The following is a 20,758-nucleotide window of genomic DNA, read 5'->3' on the forward strand; positions in this document are numbered from 1 at the left end:
GCATACAGGGAAGAAAAGTAGCACACAAACTAGAACAGGAGGGGAATACAAGGATCCAAGGTATAAGGCATTCAGTTGAAAAATATTATCTCTGATAGATTCCATCACAAAATTTAAAAGTAGGAAACCAATCTTAAATAAATACCATAATGTGCTCTTGAAAGCCCGCATAGAGGAAGTGTGCGCCTGCAGAAGGAAATGACTCAGGCCATTTTTAGCTCTTTTCAACAATAACATCTAAGAAAAAATTTTAAACCTCAATAGCTAAGTAACCTTCCATGCCTTTCAGTTATGTGCTTAAATAAATGAATTGATGGGAAATGACTTAGACTAACTTTAAATAAAGGGAAAAACCTGAGCTCTACTGTAAGAAATGGTTTTGTTTTGTTGTTTTATTCTTCTGTTACTGGCAGTTTCTTCACAAAGCCCAAGTCCAGGCTGAGGGCTACTCTGTGTCAGTGGGTAGACGTCAAGGTATTTTTCTAATACTTCCCTCCGCAAACTCTTCAGCCTGGTGGGTTCTACTTAAGAGTAGCTGTTTTAGCTTAAAAGAAATTAAAAAGGAAGGCTCCCGGGTCAAATTTTAAACTGTTGATCAAATTACCTCTTTCTACCAGTTGGTCTGTTAGAACTGCCATGTAGCGTCAAAAGACAGCTTGAATCTAAGAGCCATCAAGATCCTCAAGGGGCTAAAGCTAGTGGGTGAAAGTTTGAGGAGTAACAGAAAGCAAAGCAGACTCAAAGTAACTGCTCCCCATAAGATACCTGTTCACTAGAAAGTGAAAAGCAGTGATTTTACAGTGGAAAAACCTGGCAGACACCACCTTCCCCAAGCGATCAAAGTCCACGTCACCAGTAAAGGACCAAATCAGCATCACGTGCCTCCGGATAGGACACACTGGGAAGGACACAGCCCCGCTCATGCTGCACACTGCCCCAAACACCTAACAAGCATCCAATGGTGAGAACAAACCAGACAAACCCGATTTGTGGGGCAGTCTATAAAATAATTGGCCTTTTCTCCTCAAATACATCAAGATCCCGAAAGAGACATGACAAACAACTGTATTTTCTTTCTATAAAGGAAATCATTAGGATAACGGGCAAAATCTGAATACGGTTTGTAACTTCCAGATACGTAACAGAATGCCCTTGTTTCTACAAATACATGCTGGAGTACTTAGGGATATGGGTATCATGATGGCTATTTGTTCTCAAACGGTTCAAAAAAGGGGAAAAGACAATGTGTGCGTGTGTTGGGGGGGTGTGTACAGAAAAAGAGAGCAAGAGGGAGAGAGGGGGGCAGGGAGAGAGAGAATGATAAAGCTTATGTGGTAAAATGTTAATATTTGGGGAATCTGGGGGAAGAGCATACAGGATTTCTTTGTACTATTCTTGCAACTTTTCTAAAAGTCTGAAATTAGGTCAAAATAAAAAGTCAAAGAAAGAAAGAAAGAAAGAAGGGAGGGAGGGAGGGAAGGAGGAAGGGAGGAAGGAAAGATCTCAAAGGGTCAAGTAACCTAGTCCTACCACCACTTGCTGTTCTTAAAGTTGTCTATGGAAGAGATGTCATCCTTCAGCATTTAATAATCCCCCAAGAAGGGAGATTCATCCACATTTCAAATCCCAAACTCCTGCTAAGTTTTCTCTGTTAGTGCCTGTGGCGACAGAGCCCTCAGAACGCTCTTAAAATCCTTCAAGCTGAAGACTTTCTCCAAGACAGGCCTTTGTGCTGCCCCTAACCTCCCCACTGTGCTCCTCCTGGTATGTTTTTTTCTTTAACCTTTGCCCAGATTGATTGCTCTTCCCATTAGTTTTTAGGCACATCTCCTAAAATAAAGGACCCAGTGTTAATCAGGCTATCATGAGGGTGAAAATGATTGACCCTGGGGGAACAAAGTCATCATGGTCTTATTCTCAGGATTTTGAGCTGCAGTAGACTCTGGTGATGTTCTAGCCTCGGCTATGCCTCACCTGGCAGGTGAGAGCACCTCTGCGCACAGAGATCAGGTGATTCCCAGCCATCTGCTTCGTTAGCAGCACCAGGACCAGAAACCCCATCCAGGGCTCCCACATTAACCAGCAACACTGCCAAGCACCATCAGAGAGCCCAGGAGGCGTGAGGTCATTTGAACCTTTAAGGAAGTAGGTCTTTTGCACAACTTCCGTGGTTCGTTGGTGGGAAGGACTCATTTACCCTGCTTCTCCTAGGGCTTCTTCTGGTGGCTACCATGCTTGTTGGCTCATCTAAGGAGCACTCATTCCACAGTTGTTAGTGAGGGCCTCATGTGTGCTGTGGGCCAGGCACTGGGCTCGGCCCTGGGCCAGGACTGCAGCTCCAGAGGTGCCCATTTCAACTTCAGAAGTGGAATCCCTGAGGAGCAGCAAGGGGGCAGAAGGTGGGATGGGGGGTGGGCATTCCACAGGTCTAGCTTTCCATAGGTCACCTTGGCAGAGACCCATGGGCTGTGAGCCTTCCTTGCTGGGGCATTCCAGAGTGTAAGGGTTGGGCACATCCCAGGCCACTTCCTGTTCTGAGCGGCCTCCCTGACATGCATGCTCAACCTTAGGAAAGAGGACATACAGTCCTCCCTCAGGATCCACAGGGGATTGGTTCTAGGACCCCTGCATATACCAAAATCCGTGGATGCTCAAGTCCCTTGTATAAAATGACATAGTGCAGTCGGCCCTCCATATCCGCGGGTTCTGCATCCTTGAATTCAAACCACCACAGATCAAAATTCCATTTGCAGTTGGTCGAATCTGTGGGTGTGGAACCTGTAGCCATGGAGGGCCGACTGTATATGTTTGGATCTAGAAAACCACAGGCACACCTGCCAAGGATGCCAGTCTATGAGACTTAGTCAGGGTTTCAGAGGCCTGAAATGTTTTAATTTTTCACCGTTTTTCATGAACTGACACTCTACAGTGTTCAAACTGGCATTTCCTTGGGAAGAGGAGGTGATAATTTATATTCCAAAGGGAATTTCAGAAGTAGGTTCTTTTGCTGCATTTAAAGTATAATTTTACTCATTGAAAATTAAGTTTACATGTATTGATAACATCTAATACATACATTACTGGGTAAATAAAATAGATGACTTCATTTGTTTTTGAACATGTTCACAGAAATGATAGTCAAAGTGTGCTGAAAATATCAGGGCAATGAGGAACATATAAATAAGTGCAGATATTTTTAATGTAAAACAACTTTTTTCTTTTTTACCTTTTTCTAATTCACGCAAAATCGGTACGATCCTTGTATTCCAAAAGACTTCACCTACTTCTATTTCTGTATCTTTTTCTTGCAAGTCGAGTTTTGAGTCTGCAATAGAAACCCAGAAGAGGAGAAAGAGCCATGAAAAAGGAGTTATAACTGGAGCACCGCCATGAGACTGTGTTATCCATCCGTATAATTAACAAACTCTAAAATTACATTACGCTTTGCCCCCCAAGCCCAACTAATTCTAATTAGAACTACATTTCTTCTAATCAAATCATCCCAAATTAAACTCAGATAAGATAATGTAAAGAAATCAGAACTTTAAACTCTGGGATACTGCATAAAGTCTTCAGCTTCGTAAATGTTGAAATTATTATCAGTGTGGCAAAGAGTTTGGAGTTGTTTTTTTGTTTGTTTGTTTACTTAGACATATCCCTCTGTAATATAAAATAAATAGAAAACTACTGATATGAAAAGAATAAGGATTTTGAAAATGTTTAATAAAAAATTTTCTGAAAGGGAGGCCTGCAGGGGCTATCCTTCCTATAGAAAATAAAATGTCCACGTTATTGTGAGGCCAGTGCTGTTCACGCCTGTGGCTCTGTGTGGGGCAGTGGGAAGCCCGAGCTCTGGGTGCTGGCAGATCTCATTTCAAATCCCAACTCCATTACTGATGCACTGGGTGACAGGGGTCTGGTTTCTTATCCTTTCTGAGCCTCATCAGCAAAACAGAGATTAAAATATTTGCCTTCAGGGTTATGAGAATTCAAAGACATGATATAGGCAAAGCTCTGAGCCCAGTGCCTAGCATCTAGTAACACTCAATCAATATGGATTTCACTTCCCTGATTAAAAAACCAACAAACAGATCATCACTGTCTGAAGCGTATCGGGCTGTATGATGTCACCACATCACCGAGAAGAGATGCTGCCTGAGGATGCAGGCTGTGGAAGAGTAATAGCTCCCACAGCTTGTGTACTTTAGATCTAGCAGGCCTGTATTTAATTTTTGTCACACTATGAGGAGGTCCCCAAACTGTCACTATTTTCCAGATGAAGAAAGTGGGGCTCAGGGTTATTAAGTGACCTGCCCAAGGTCATAGAGCTCCAGAGCCCTTGCACTTGACCTCTTCAGGGCCATTCTGCCTGAAGCAAACTGGAAAACTAGAAGGTAACTTTGGGGAGAAATGTAAATCACATTAGAAACTGCAAATCATGATTACATTTCATACAGGCAAGATCTCCAGGTCTAAAACACTGACAGTCTAGCCAGAGGGGGCACCGCTGTGCCGGGCACTAAGCAGCAGTGCTACAGACAAAATCCTCAGCCTTCCTTCTCTGAAGGCCACCCCCTAAGGCCCTCACCTGGCACCCAACCTATACTGGTTCAGGGAGTCCGTGCCTGCTTAGAGCAGACCTGGTACCAATTAAGTGCCCCCGCAGTGGGTGCCTGGACCCTAAAAATGTCACACGGAGAGTTAGAAATCATAGGGGCAATCAGAAGGTTCTGCAGAGAGAGACAGAGTAGTGAAAGGGTGTGTGGCTTATATATTTTTAGGATGTTTTAACTCAAAACCAAGACAAGCTGACCAGGGAAGCCTGCTAAGAGCACTGGTTCTAGAGTCACTGTCTGGGTTTGACTCCTAGCTCTGTCACCTACTAGCTGACTCTGGGCAAGTTGCTTCACTTTCCCTCTGTAAAATGGGGTAACAGTGAGCATCTCCAAGTAATGGGATTACAGGTTATTATCTTCTTTTATGTGCTCCTGTATTTTCCCAAACCTCTCATGTACTTGTATTACTCTTGAGAAAAAAATACACAACACATATTAAATTTTCCAAGCAGTGGTGATATCACCCAGGAGAACCTGGACAGCTCTCCCGCCCAGGGTACAGGCCTTTCCCTGACACTCCATGCTGGAAACGGCCGCCCCCAGCTGCTGTGAGTCCAGGCTTGCTTTTATCAAACCTTCCTAATATCAAGAGGGGCCGATGCACACTGGGCATGAAGAGCATTTGAGCAGCCAAAGCAGATAGAAAGGATGTCAACAAAGCTGTTATTAAACAATGTAGGTGCTGTCAATGGTTTTAATAGCAAGGCTGCATAGAATCTGCCCAACCCCAAAGGAAGAATTCACCAAAACACACAGTTGAATTGTCTTTAGGACAAAACCAGTCCATATCAGTTCACAATCCCTTAGCCAAAACCTTTGGGACCAGACGCGGTTGGGGATTCAGAAAATTTTGAATTTGAGTAAGGCAATATGGTGCCCACACTGCATGACATACCACCACCAGCGGGGTCTCCTGAGGCAGCACCCTGCAGCAAAACATGGGAATACTCACACTAAAGAAACAAAGACTATAACTGGCCTCCCATCAGGGCGGGTCAGGCATTGCCACTAAGTGAGTTTGTGCAGTATTTCAACTTTCAGAGCTTTTGGGGTTTCAGAATTGCAGGAAAAGGATTGCAGACCACCATCTCCATCTTTTGGATTATTACTTTTATGAATCTTCCCTCCCATTGATAAATCATGGTTATAGATCCTAAAAGTAAACATGACTATTCAAGCAATATGAAAAAGCCATAGTGGCTCATATTCCCAGGTATCAGACACAGTCAAAGTCCAAAGTATGCGAATAAATTCAACATATATCAAGGCAAGGGGAAAGCCAGGAGATAATAAGCCAGGCAAAAAATATAATAGACAACTATTTATGACACACTTAAATTTATTAGAAAAACAGACCTCAAGTCCAATCAGTTCACAGCAGCCTTTTCACCTGCTATGCGACATGCTCTTTAGCAGGACCGCTCTATGAGAAACCACGATTATCAAACCGTTTGTCAGGACAAACAAAACTGATAACATGTTCACCCCAGGAAGAGCTGAATTACAGGGGTGAGCCAGAAATCACAGAGCAGTTTATTTAGCCTTTGGAAAGGAAAGGCCCTCGCAGGCCCTTCTGAATGTTTCTGAGACTTGTTTCTTCTCAGAACAGCAGTTTGCCAGACACTGTGGTGTAAGTCTGCTTTCAACCCTCTCCCAGGAACCCCTGTGCAAGCAGTGGTGTCCGGCTATGGCCTTTCACCTCCCACACCTCCTCCAACTCTGCTCTCCACAAAACTCCCATTTTATACACTAACCCAGCTTCTACCCTAGAAACTGAAGCCTAGAGTCATGTGACTACTTTTTAAGATCCACAGATGACAAATAAATACAGTTTGTCTCAGTCCTGGGCAACAACCCATTTAGAAAGCACTTTCATCTAGGTTCACAGTTTGCTAAATATAAAAATTATGATTCAACAGGAAATTGGGTAAGTCAAGCAGAAATTTCAGCATGTTTTTGAAGATTTTGCTGTCTCAGTTGTTATAGCTCTTAACCGCAGCTTTGAGTTCTGGACACAAAAACTTGACACAATGTTTATTGGCTGCTGTTTTTAGCATGTACACGTAAGATGCTTAGCAACAATGCTGATGAGGAAATCAGTCTATCTAAGATTTTCCTGAGTACTACAGAAATTCCCACTGGTCACAAAAGTCATTTGATTGATAAGAAATTAGTTCTGAAGGTAATAAAATATTTTTGAACTGAATATTAATTTGGTTTCATAAAAGATCACGTGCACCAAAAAAAGTATGAAGAATGTAACAAACACCTGTGTACCCACAAATAGTTTGGTCAAATGCTAACTGTATTTTCATTCTCCTCCTTATTTCAAAGAAATAAACATTACAGATATTGTTAAGGCTCTCTGTGTGCCTACCCCATCCATTCCCCTCCCCAGGGGTTACCACCACTCTAAATTCAATGATTATTTTTATCATGCTTGACTTTACATGTTTACCACATAGATCTGTAACCATAAACAACACATGTCATTGTTTTTCCAACTTAATTTTTTCATGTAATGTTATGTTTGTAGTCATTTCATTCACTATTATAAATGTGCTCTGGTTCATTTTTCTAACTGCTATGTTCCATTGTATGAATACACTCTGTAGCATTTCTAGCCTGTGATTTATATTGTTATATACTTTCTCAAACAGTTTAAGTTGCAAAGGGCTGATTTCACATAGTTAATATAGTTTCATTTAAGGGAGCCATGATTTTGACTCAAGTATTGAACTTAAGAACAATGTGGATGTCAAGTTTTGCAACCTCCCAAGTGCTTTTGCAAAATAATTTCTGTGCAGTCATTAAGATTGTAATCTACAGATGCTTGAGGCATTAGAGCTGGGTAATGGTAAGAGTGCTAAGACTGTTGTGAAAATAAGAAAAATTTATCAAAATAAATGCTGACATGTGACCAAGCTGGACTAAGTTCCTGGAATTTTCAAAGAGTGAGCCAACATCAGACCTCTTTAGTGCAAACGATTATCCTACAGATGGAGATTCTGAGGATAAGATGAAGGAGTGCTGGGGACCTCTAAGAACAAGGGAGCCTCACCTGTTTTGGTGTCTAGCCTGCTCCGGTCTGAGCTTCGGGAGCATAAGGAGGCCCCTGAACGCCTCTTCCCCTGGTCCCTGGGAGGAAGAGGAATACACACAACACTCAGCACAAAAGCCAAAGCAGTTCTCTTTTTGTAAGTGTCAAGAGTCAAGAGTTGGCTAAATATAATTTCTAAAGAAACCAGAAATGGAGTTTGGTACTCCATACCTCATTTCAAGCAACCTCTGATTTTCAACTGAGATTTATCTTTTAAAGACAAGTCAGATTTGCTTTACAATATGAAATACAGCTACTAGAAACAACAACAAAATAAATCCAAAGTTTATTTTGCAAATCAAAAAAACTGATTAAGGATCTACACCACAAGAGGTCACTGTTGCAGTAAGAAAGAACTCTGGTATGCTTGAATCACAAAAGCCTAGTAGTGTTTAGGGGCTGGAAAACACCTCTTTCTCTCACACTCTGGTACACACGTGCTCCAGGCAAGAAGACTGTTCCCAAATTGGTCAGATGTGGCGAGGATCACACGGCAGGGTCAGATCTGGAACCCACGTCTCATTTTTCCAATTCACTGCTCTTCCCACCAAATCACTAAGTCTCCTGTCTCCATTTTATAATTTTAAAATTAATTAATATTCTCTAAAAAAATTTTTTTAAAGAAATATTTGACATGATAAAAAATCAAAGGTAAATTCAAGCAGTCCCCAGATGACAAATATTTTGTGTTTCAAATGAAAATTTGGTGGCTGGCCAACAGCAGGATTATATGCCTGGGTGTTTTGTTTTGAAGCTTATATACAATGTAGAGATGGTCTATGAAGGACATAACTTCTCTTTAGCTAGAGCTGATACTTAAAACACTTACTTTTAAATATCTGTACAAAATTCCAAGGTAAAAAAAAAAACTACTTAGAGAATAATAGCGCAAGTTTTACAACAAAAATTTCATTTTCGCCATCAAATATAATATTTGCCGCAAAAATCATAAAGAATGCACACTCATGTGGCCAGGGTCACCCATGAACATCTGTGGCTGCCCACTGCTCCTGCTTCCTGAGTAGTGAGATCCGCAGCAAATGTTCAGTGCTGTGTCTTGGCCCTTGGCCTTGACTACTGCCCCAAGGATTCGTTTCTCCAGATATCGTTTTTTCCATAAACATTTCCTTTTTTAAAAAACACCTGATTTAACACTTCCTTTTATCGTACAATAGAGAAAAGATCGAGTTACTCTCCCCAAAAGGGTCTAATTATTTAATACTCTGAAACAATTGCTTTATTTTTATATACAGTAAAATCATAGATCTGGTAGCAAAATGTTCTGGCCAATCCAAGAAAGAAATGGGGATGGGATCCTTCCTGTCAACACTCTCAGAGTAGAGATGCAAATGGAGATCTCAAAGAAGACAGAAATAAATAAAGTCAACACTATGAAAAGGCAGAATACCAGAAGTTTGGCAGGGTGTAAGGCCAAGGAAGTTCCCAGACTTCAATTCTAGAAATAAAGTCTGAGGACCACAGAGACAAGCCTTTCTTTTCATTATGGTCCTAAACAGCTACTGAAATCAAGCAGGATAGTTTGCATCTAATGCAAGTCCCTGATCCATCCTCCCTGAGGACATGGCATCTAATGCAAGTCTCTGACCCATCCTCCCTGAGGACATGGCATCTAATGCAAGTCCCTGATCCATCCTCCCTGAGGACATGGCCGTGATGAGGCTGCCTCCGTAAATACCACAGTTGTGTGTCCCCATTTGGAGGGGCGGTTAAGAAGGGTCCTTCTTATCAAATACCAAACCTTGACAGTGCTGGGTCTTACTGGTTCTCAAGAAGTGCACAGGGTTGGCACCCACTAATCCTCTGTGTGATCATCATGGTAAAGTGGTTGAGTGTGCAGGCTCTGGACCTAAACTACCTGGGGTCAAATCCTGGGTACAAGTATTGTCAGCCATGTGGCCTTGGTAAGTTACTTAACCTCTTGGCCTTGTTTTCCTTTTCTTAAAATGAGGGCAATGTCTCTACTTAGCACAGTGACTGGTACGTTTGAAGAACTTAATAAATTGTCAATATTCTTTCTCTCTTCTGTTCCGAGTCAACAAGCACCTGTCTGAGCAGCCCAGTGCTGGGTGTTACTGTGATAAAGAATGTATAAGACATTGCCCAGAAGTTTAAAATCTACTTTGAGGAACTAAGGAAGTTGTGTTTTTTTTATGGAAAATTCTAATGGATTCTCTAATCAAATACTAGAACGTGAAATTCAGTAGGTTACAAGGACTAGAGGGATGCTGAGGAGGAAGTGATTACTGAGAGGGAGAAGTGGACCACAGGGTGGGACTTAAAAGCATAAAAGTCAAACCGACAAATGACAACACTGCTCTCAGTGGGGGGAGTAGCATGAGTGAAGGTAAAGAGGAGCATGAGAAGCCTGGTGGGTAGCGTAAGGGGGGTAACTGCACAGGGCCAGCAACTTAGGAATAGGTTTCTGCTGGCAGGTATCAGGAACAGCTGTCTGAAACTCTGTGTTGAATCAATGGGCCCAATTAGATGGGCAATAAGGATCTGTCCTAGGTTCTTATACGAGGAAATGGTGAGATTTGGAGTTCTGTGATGACAAAAGTATTTAGGAGACTTGGAGGGAGGTAACAAGGATTAATTCTTTGAAGGTGATAGTGGGACTGGAGAAGCAGGAACAAATTCAAGAGACCCTATAAATGAAAAGTCGATAGGATTCAGTGGATGATTTCAGGCAGAAGAAAGATGAAAAGGCAGACCTGGAGGAACAGGACAGCAGGGTTGCCATAACAGAAATGGGGAGGTTAGAGAGCAGCACAGTTTGAGGGGTAAAGCAGATCTCTGTTTTGCCATGTTGAGTTTCTGATGAAAAACGGAGCATCAGCAAAGGAGATGTGGAGATCAGGAAAGGAGCTCCGTTAAAAGTCAAAGCAGTACACTGGGACTAGAGTTATCAGAAGAGTGGCTCAAAGACCAGAAGCTCAGGACACGGCCTTGTCTCAGATAGTCACAAGTAAAGGACAGAAATAGAAAAAGGAGTTCAAAGCGAGAAGACAGAGAAAACATGCTCTGGTGCAGTCCAGCATGTTGAGAAAGTGAGCGTGATTGACAGGTCCAGGAAGATGAGGACGGAGGAAGAACCGTCCGGTCTGGAGAGGGTAAGCCTAAAAGGGTTTCTGTGGAGCAGTGCAGCTCAGGACCCACAGAAAGCATGAAGTGGGGAGAGAGGCATCCAGAAAAGAAATTCCCTCTCTGCTCAAGACTAGATGCCCTTGTACTCAAAGAAGAACTGTCTCACTGTAAATTCTACCCATTGATCGTGGCTCTACTAATGAAACAAATCTTTATACTTCTTCCTCTTGACCATCCTTCAAATATTTAAATATGTCGTGGTCACCACTTAAGTTCATCTCCTACGGCTTAAATCCTATGGTTCCGCCACTTCTTAGATGTGTGACCTTGGGTTAAGTTTTTAACCTGAGCTTTGGTTTCCTTATCTGCAGATGAGGGGGTGGTAAATAACAGTGCCCCTCAACGTAAGGCTGTTGTGAGGATTAAACGACGTGATGTGGAATCGCTTAGCACAGTTCCAGGCACACAGTAAATACTCAGCAAGTGTTTACTATTATCATGGCTGTCACCACTGTTGTCAATAACAAACTCCAGTTCCTTCAACTGTTCCTCATCAAATCTCTTCGTCAGCCTGTTCAGTTACTCAGAGTGAGTGTCCGTTTGTCTGGAACCCAGCACCGAGCTAAAGATATGGCCTGAGGAGAGCTTCTAAATGATGCAGCCCAGAACTGCGTGAGCGGTTTTGGTGGTCACATCACAGTGTTGGTCAATTCTCGTCTTTTCTTCCATATGCAGCTAAAGGCAGATTTCCCTCATCTATGTTGGACTCCTTCTTATTAAATTTCAGTGTTATACTTGGCAAAGGGTTTCTTGCCTATTAAATATTTCTAGATCTTGATTCAAACATCCAGTATAATTGTTCTTCTTCTCAGCTTTCTGTTCCATGCTGTTAAAGACCATAATTAAATTTTTTTGGAATATCTTTTGATGTACCAAGAATAAAACAATTCCAGAAAATATTCTTTAAAGCTGTTTTGTGAAATCCTTCTTAAAGCCATTTCGTTAGGATATCTTCATCTACAAATAATGGAAACCTGATTCTAACTGACTTAAACAGTAAATGGAATTTACTGGCTCATGTAACCCAAAAGTCAAGCACTAGGGGTGGGTTTTAGGTGTGGTGTGATCAGGGCACTGGCTCCATCTTTCTGCAATTCTCTTAGCTCTGCCCTTCCTCTGGTTCCATCTGTAATCAGGTTGGAGTCCTGAGGAAAGCATAGTGGGTATGGCACTCCCAGGTCTCTCTGCTGTAGCCCACGTTTCAGAGCAAAAACAAGGTCCTCTCTTCCCAATCATTAACAAGAGTCCCATCTTTCACTCTGAACAACCAGAACCAAGCTCTGTAGCCAAGGCAACGTCACACACTGACTGAGTTACTACTGCCCATACACGCATCAGTCACATGGGCAACATCTACTTCTGGATCATTTACACTCCAAAGAAAGAAAAGTATATTTCTTTAAAAGTATTCCAAAATTCAGATTTTGCTATAATTCAGACAGTTCTTCCAATTATTATGACTGAGGTTCTTTAGTCAGGGGTCAGCAACTTTTTCTTAAAGAGCCAGACAGTATATATTTTACACTTTGTGGGCCAAGTGGCAAAACAGAGGCTATTAATGTAGGTACTTTTGTAACCATTTAAAATGTAATGATTTTAAAATGCAGAAAAAAATTCTCAGCTTAAGGGCTGTAAAACAAACAAACAAACAAAAAACCAGATGGCTGGCCAGATCTTGCTCCAGGGCTATAGTTTGTTGACTCCTTCTCTGGAGCAATAGCTAAAAAGATATTAAGAAGCAGACTAAACGGTGGGATTTGGAATTAAGAAAAAATATATAATAAATTTATTTCCATTTGGGAAAAAATTACATGTAAAAAAATGGAAAAGGAAAATTTAAAGGATATATATGATAAAAAGAAATTTAGGAAATTTGAGCTAACATTTTCCTTGCCCTAAGAAGATGACACTTCATTTTTAGAATTAGACTCAAGTTGTATAGATTCCAGTCAGGTAGTAAATATCTTAGGCTCTGCAGTCACTCAGTCTCTGTCACAACTACTCAGTTCTGTGGCTATAGTGTGAAAGCAGCCAGGGACAGTAGGTCAATGAATGGGCGTGGCTGTGTTCCAATAAAACTTTATTTATAAAAACAGGTAATAGGCTGGATTTGGCCCATGGACCTTAGTTTGCTGGCCCCTGCTTTGTAGTCCCTTTGATTTTTTTTTACTGCAATTTAAGAGTACCACCACCAAAAGGTGGTGGTCCCTTTATCATGTCTTCACAGCCTGAAACACCAGATACACAGTTTCTAGACATTAGTACTGTCTTAATAACTAACACTAAAATAGAATTCTACTTAAATGGTTAAATAGAAACACAGTGAAATTAAAGAACATGATTTTAAAGGAATGGTCCTAAGATCAAAATTTTGATAAAGTCCTCAAAGGTAACCACAGCCTTGGGTTGGTGGTCCAAGATTTAAAATATACATTTTTAAAGATTATGCATATATTCTTGTACCTTTGTCAATGATCACTAACTGGTTATTACTCAAGTTCTATATGCAGAAACTTGATTAGACACTGCTTTGTAGCTAACCACATTAGCTTAACTTAGTTAGGCTTAAATTCCCTTAGCTTAGAGTAAAAGCCCACAGTTTCACGCTCCCCTTCACCTTCACAGCTCCAGTTTCAAGGCGCCTCATGTGAAGAGCGCTGTAACTTTTCACCGCGGCAGCTACGGGTACTTCAGCACAGGGGAGAGTTGCTGGCACTACCCTCTTCCGTGGCGTTATTGTGGAAATGATTACACACCGGTTTCCACAATCTGCTCTCCATCCCAATGTCCTAGTGGGCTGCTCCAGCTCACACATCACCATCTCCCACCAGAACTGCTACTGCTCTCCCGTCTCCAATCGTCCTTCACGCGGCTGCCAGCGTCACTCTCCTGAGAACCCCTCAGCACTCCACGTAGTCTACAGCCTTAGGACCCACGCTTCCGCTACACTGGGCCATCTGCCTTTCTTTGAACCTGCCGCCAAGTCAAATCCCCCCTCTGCTTATGCTGCTCCTTTAGCAAAGAACACAGAGCCCCACCACTATTGAAAACCAGCCTCAAGGGGCATCCCAGACTCCACAGACCCCAGGAAACCTTCCCTGATCTTTAAGTCAGAGTTAGGTGCTCTCATCTCTAAACTCCCAAGGCGCTTTCTTTCAATTCTCCTTTCATTCCTCCAGTATTAGAGTCAATCATTGAACAGTGCTTCTAAAACTTTGTGTGAATTCAAATCACTTGGATACCTTATAAAAATGCAGATTCTAATTCAGCAGGTCTGGGGTGGAGCGTGAGATCCTGCTTTTCTAACAAGCTCCCACGTGATACGGATGCTGCTGGTCTAGGGACCGCACTTGAGCCTCAGAGCCTGACATGCTGGTAAGGTTCTCATGGACAGGGTCCATTTGTGTATCTCCCAACCCCGCTAGTGCAGGGCTTTGCTTATCAACAAATTCTTATCGAATGGAAGCTGTCAAATAAGGTGGGATTCTACAAAGTCATTTTGATCAATGACTGTCTTTTCCGAATGCAAAGTTTCTCAGCCACATTTACTTAATTTCTTAAAAGAATAATGGCTTCATTATTTTTGAAAAAATGATATATTTATTATTTTTTAAGGCCAGGCAATATAAGAAGTACAAAGAAGATTTAGAAAACCATCTAAGATCCCACCACCCAGAAATAAATATCGTTAATGTGTGGCAAACATCCTTCCAGACATATTTTGCATATATTCAGATGAAAAGATAAAAGAATGAAAGAACAGAAGGATGACTTGGAGGGAAGGGCAGATAAAAGATACATATAAATGGGATCATACCATACATGTCATTGTAATTAAAAAGTATGAGGTATAAATTTTACTTGAATATGACAGAGAAACAGAAATTGAGGTGAAACTGAAGGAATTGTAGAACTTCAGATGAATGGGTCTTCACAAGAGACATTAGTTTCTAAAAGATCTCTCTAAAGTTAAGAAAAGAATGAAAAACATTAGCAGGCTGAAATCACTCTTTTTTAACTATATATTTCAATTTCAGACTGTAGCTACTGACAAATCTATTCCCTACTATGAAGTGAAGCGATTAGTACTCACACTTCCTCCCAAGTACCAGTTTTGGTTCTTTATGCTAATATTACACTGTCAAGGTTTCTGTTCCGTAACCATCGTTTTCAGAGTTGTTTACGTTTTTGTTTTGTTTTGTTTTGTTTTGCGGTATGCGGGCCTCTCACTGCTGTGGCCTCTCCTGTTGTGGAGCACAGGCTCCGGACGCGCAGGCTCAGCGGCCATGGCTCACGGGCCCAGCCGCTCCACGGCATGTGGGATCTTCCCAGACTGGGGCACGAACCCATGTCCCCTGAATCGGCAGGTGGACTCTCAACCACTGCGCCACCAGGGAAGCCCCTGAGTTGTTTACCTTTAATTCAGTATGAAAACAAAGTCAGTACTCACCATGAATGCTTTTACCATAGCTTCTCCATTTTAGTTCTGAATTTTGACTCACCATTTTGTTGTCAAAAAGTTTTCTAGAAAGCGCATGAGTACCACAGTCCCCAAATCCATTTGCATTTGAAAATGTCTGTTGCCTTTTTGCTGAAGGAACTTGGCTGGCAATATAATGCTTGGGTTATCCTTCTTGTACTTAGGACTTCCTAAGCCTTACTCCACTGTCTTGTGGCACTGAGAGGAGCTCTAACAGAGCCAGAGGCAGCCTGCCTTTTTTTCCTTCTGTGTGACTTGCTTGTCCAGCCTGATGGCCATAGGATACCTTCTCGCATTTACCCACCCAATCAACAATTACTAATGGAGTGTGTACTACGTACTGGGTAGTATTCCGGTGCTGAGCACTACTGGAGACGTCTTAGTGTGGATGACTCCGTATCAAATTTTGTTGGGACGTGATGTGTCCATTTGAGCTTCAAATTCAAATCTTTATTTCAGAAAGTTGTCTTCTATTATGTTGATATTTTTCTTTTCATTCTCTCTGCCATTCTTAATGGGTTGTTGTGAATATTAAATGAGTTAATACACGTAAATCACTTGGAAGAGTGCCTAGCACTTAGTCAAAGTAAGATGGAGGACGGGGAGGGGGAGGATGAGGATGCCTTTCCTCTTCAGGGATGCAAGTGCCGTTCCTTCCACACCTATCTCAATCTCTCTGATCATTTTTCTATTTTCTTATTCACTTCTTCATGTATGATTTCCTCTAGCTTATCCACCATGTCTGACTGCATTTTCAGCTGCTTTTATTCTCACTTTTAATTTCTAATGTGGCTTTTCTCTCCATGTTTATACATTTTTCTTTCATTCTTTTTTGAGAACTGTGAGCATGTTTGCATTCTTTATGTGGGCTTAAAATCTCTAATTTGAATTCTTATAACCCAACAAAGAGCTTTTTTCCTCTTTTTTTAAAAAGAGGGTAACAACATTATCTGTAATTTCTTTGACACTATGGACAATTGTTTTAACTCTCCTTATTCTTGGAGGGTAGTTCCTTTTGCGATCCATTTCCTTCATCTGTCTTTTGTTACGTTCCTTACAAAGCCCATACTCAAGTTCCATGTTAACTCTTGTGCTAACATTACTTATACTTGAAACAGAGCCATGTATTTGTTGAAGAATGAAAATGGTCCATGGAGGGAGAGAACTGGGGTGCTCAGTAGCTTCAACTTTAGTTTTCCTGAACATCCATCCACCAGGTCTTGTTATTTTTCTTGACCTGCAGTGTGTGTTCCCTTGGTTTGTATGTACCAGGTTTCATGACTCACAGAAAAGCCCCTTTACAGGCTAGGTTCCTTGGGTTCTAATCTATCAAACTCCCTCCCCCATAAACACACACACCAACTGACTGGATCACAGGAAACGAGGAGAGCATGTCACCCTCAGCTCCATTCCCCCTGTGTCACTTCACACTCTGGATCTTTTTCTTTTTTTTTGGCCGTGCCGCACAGCTTAGGGGATCTTAGTTCCCTGACCAGGGATTGAACCTGGGCCCTCAGCAATGAAAACACGGAGCCCTAACCACTGGACCACCAGGGAATTCCCCACACTCTGGATCTTGAAGGGGGCCTCTACTGTGGCTTCCCCACTTCTCCTGTCATTTCTTTCATTAAAGACTACTGGATACACCTTTCTTAACTAAGAGACTCGCTTTTAGTGAAATTTGTTTCTTGCTGGAGTCTGAGGAGGTGTCTGCTCTCAAATTACCCCCCCGTCCTCATCTATATTTCACAAAGTCTAGTAGGTTAACTAGACTCTTTTGGTTGCAATATTCCAAGTGACATAAACCTAATCTTAAGTACCATAAGCTGTTCCTGTCAAAATAAATCAATAAAGGAAAGAAGAAAGAAAGATAAAAAAGGAAAGAAAAGAAAAAGGAAGGAAGGAAGAAGAGTGTAAGAGAGAAAGAAAGAAAAAGGAACATATTGGCTCATGAAACAGAGCAGTCTGCAGTGCGGATGTGGTGGCCTCAGGCACGGCTGGATCTAGGGGTTTATATGTCATCCTTGAACTCAGTCACTGTCTCCATTCCTCGGCTCTGTTTGTTTCTACATCACTTCCCAGACAGACTCACCCTCCACAAGGCAAAGAAATAGCCACTGTTGGCTCCAAGTCAACATCATCTTTACAGCTTGTGAACTTGGAGAAAGAGCACTTTCCCCAAAGGCTTTGGCAAAAGTCCCAGGGAAGGATTCAATTGGTCTGGCTTGGATCATGTACCCACCTCTAAACCAACAGCTATCATTCCACAGCCTATAGTGAGGGCTGGGAAGAGATGGAAGTGAAGGAGCACAGTTTTTTCCACTTTATAGATTAGAAAACTGACTCCCTGAAAGTGTTCAGAGACTTGTCAAAGAACACACAGCTGAATCAAGTGGCTGAGAGAGAACCAATCCTAAATCCACAGACTCTGGTCCCCCAACAAAGAGTTCTTGACTCTCCACAATTGAATGCTGTTGGGCTTTCCTCCTAAAAATCACATTTCCAAACCACGAGAGTTTGAACAATGTTTATACAGAAAGCCTTAAAAGGTTTTAAAAAGCAGATGTATAAAGGGGTTCATCAGATAGAACCACTGGATGGATGATGGATGGAGATATACACACAGACATATTCTAATGGAAGCTATTTTCAAAACATGGCAACATAAAGTAAGAGAAGACAGAGTGTTGTTAAGGGCAGGCCTGCCAAACCTTGACTGAATCCTCAAACAGACACACAGACTGTCGTAACTGGCACGCTGTTTGAAGACGACAGTTCAATAGGGGCTAGAGATTGCATTCTCTTCTGGAAAGTGAGAGAGTGCTTCCTCCCCGCCCCCCGCCCACCTTGCTTGCAATGATGCCTTGCTCGGCATTTTTTTTTTTTTTTTTTTGGCGGTACGCGGGCCTCTCACTGCTGTGACCTCTCCCGTTGCGGAGCACAGGCTCCGGACGCGCAGGCTCAGCGGCCATGGCTCACGGGCCCAGCCGCTCCGCGGCATGTGGGATCTTCCCGGGCCGGGGCACTAACCCGTGTCCCCTGCATGGGCAAGTGGACTCTCAACCATTGCGCCACCAGGGAAGCCCAGCAAGTCCTTTTTCCATCATGACCAGCATAAAGTTAAACTCCAGTCCATCCCAGGTCTGAGCTTATTCTAAATTATAGGTTTCCCTAAAATCAATGTGGTTTCATTGAATTAAACTACTCCTTTCTCTCCCTGGCCCAAGAAGTCCTGACATGAAGGTGGAGGCTCCCACGCTGGACTGGCAGCAAGGACCCTGCGCAGGGAGCATGACCTCACTTCCTCTGTCCCCTACACAAGCTGCTCGCACTCCTTCTCAGCCCTCAGCCCTCTGTCGGTTCCTGCTGCCCCCTCTTCCACTTACGCAATGCCTTCCCTCCCTTCTCCTGCCAGCCCAGTTCACTGACAAGAGTCTTCATTTTCCACTTTCTGGTGTAAACATGGAAACATGTTAATTGAGGGTAGGGCTTTAGCATCAAGACTGGGAATACTCCACTGCAGAGCAAAGATCATTTCTTGGAATTATTCACTTAAATGTTTACCAGAAACAACTATCAAGTGTTCCAGACTGATTCACAAATGTAATTAGTGAAAGAACTGCGAATAGTTTCCATTTTCTGGTTTTAATCCTACTGTACAAAAATATTTTGTGGGGGAATCACCTCAACAAAAGTTCCATCCAATGACTAAAGGAGGTGAAGATTCCGAAAGCCAAAATGTTACTGGAAGTTAAACTTGCCAGGGTGTATGGCAAACCCAAAACAGACGCAATCACTATACGGTGCAAAAGCCATGCTAACAAGGCAAAAAGAAAACAATTAGTGCGGCCGCCAGTGCCTCATAATTTTGGACAGTCAGGAAGAAGTGCCTCTAGCCCCTAACTGATTTCTCCTTTGCTGTTCGTGGGACAAAATATGTAACTGAAAATGCCTTTGCTGTCCCAGACTGAGGAAGACATAATGAACCCTGGCTTGCCAGATTATTCTGCAACATCTGAAGGCTTGCAAGAAGAAAAAAGAAAAAAGAAAACAGCTCTTGTCTGGTTTTTCCTAGTCAACTTTAATTACTGTAAGGATGGGTGCAGCAAGATAAATGTTTCCTTTTCAGTTCAGTGCTGAAAGAAACACAAGTTCTCCTGCTGCCTTTTATGTTTAAGCTCTGAGGTCCGCAGCCTATTCTTATTCACTAACTGGAAAAGATTTGTCGCAATGGCTAGTTTGATGTTTTGTGCTCAACTCCCAAAGTCCCAATTTGAAGTCCTCTTCCACTTAAGGAGACATTTCATTTTTACTTTAATTTAAAAAATGTTCTGAATGCAAAGCGACATTACAAGGACTACTAGGTTGCCTAATATAAATTCTGTGTGTGCAAAGCTCTTCAGGCTGTGTCAGCAGACAAGGTCAGTTCAGCTAAACTAACCCGCTGCCAAGCAGCCAGTAGGGGTGGGAGGAGTTTTAAGCACACAACATGTGGACAAGCCAAAGTCAGACCCAAATCTAAGTGAGGGCAACAAGCATTTGGTCTTAAAATGGCCCATGGAATTTAATCTTGTTAAGCAAATTCGAACTGGGCAGTTGCCCACAATGACCCAATGGAAAAGTCGTAGAAAAATATCTCTTAACTGAGTGCCCCTGTCCAGTGCAAGACCTTCTGCCTATCTTAGCATCACTACTGGCTGGGACTGGAAAACAGAGCCTGCTCTGTTCCCCACCCTGGTTCCCCAGTTAGTCAAGGCTTCTTTAGGGAAATACCAGTGTAAGAATTCACACAGTCCATACAGTGAACATTCTCTACAACTTCTTAATATGGTAGGAAAATTGCTCCTCAATTTTCTAGGGGAAGCCTAGAAAGCCCTACACAGGAACACGGTATGAATTTAGGGGTTCCTAGATGGGATGAGGGTGAAAGGATCACAGACTGGGGTGAAAAAAGCCTTATCTAGGAACATGGTATGAAATAGAGTAATCCTCAATCATTCATTTTATGAGGGATTAGTAGTGAGATATCATAGATAAGAGAAATCCATAGGACTCTCCTGTTTTAACTATTAGTTTCCAAAATAAATATTCTAATCCAAGTTTCTACTGGAGAATAAAATAAATCAAGTGTCCACTCTTTGGTGGAGTCAACAACAGCGAACGAACCTAAAGGGAGGTAATGAGACATTCCAGCCCGGGCAAGAATCCCAAGTAACACAAACAGAATGATCAGTCATCACTCAAGGGCTTGCTAGAACAGCCCAAATAAAGCAGAGACGTTATTCTGACAGTCCTATCAAAGCAGCATTTTGGCAGGTATGACTGTTTTCCTGAGGATTAAAGAGGGAGATGTAAAATCAACTCCATTCAGCTGTGAGAAGACATCTCTCCCTACTC

At 42.2% G+C, this 20,758-nt stretch overlaps 1 protein-coding gene across 1 annotated transcript in view; it reads right to left on the bottom strand.

Moving 5' to 3' along the window:
* ARMC2 (armadillo repeat containing 2) overlaps positions 1-20,758 on the bottom strand; it is a 188,257-nt gene that overhangs the window by 63,051 nt on the left and 104,448 nt on the right. The window contains exons 7-8 of the mRNA XM_060167399.1: positions 7,678-7,754; positions 3,227-3,325 (exon numbers count right to left, since the gene is read on the bottom strand). Of these exons, the coding sequence (XP_060023382.1) occupies positions 3,227-3,325; positions 7,678-7,754 (176 nt within the window). The remainder of the gene's footprint in view (positions 1-3,226; positions 3,326-7,677; positions 7,755-20,758) is intronic.

Source organism: Lagenorhynchus albirostris, chromosome 12, assembly GCF_949774975.1.
Source record: "Lagenorhynchus albirostris chromosome 12, mLagAlb1.1, whole genome shotgun sequence".
Taxonomy (NCBI): domain Eukaryota; kingdom Metazoa; phylum Chordata; class Mammalia; order Artiodactyla; family Delphinidae; genus Lagenorhynchus; species Lagenorhynchus albirostris.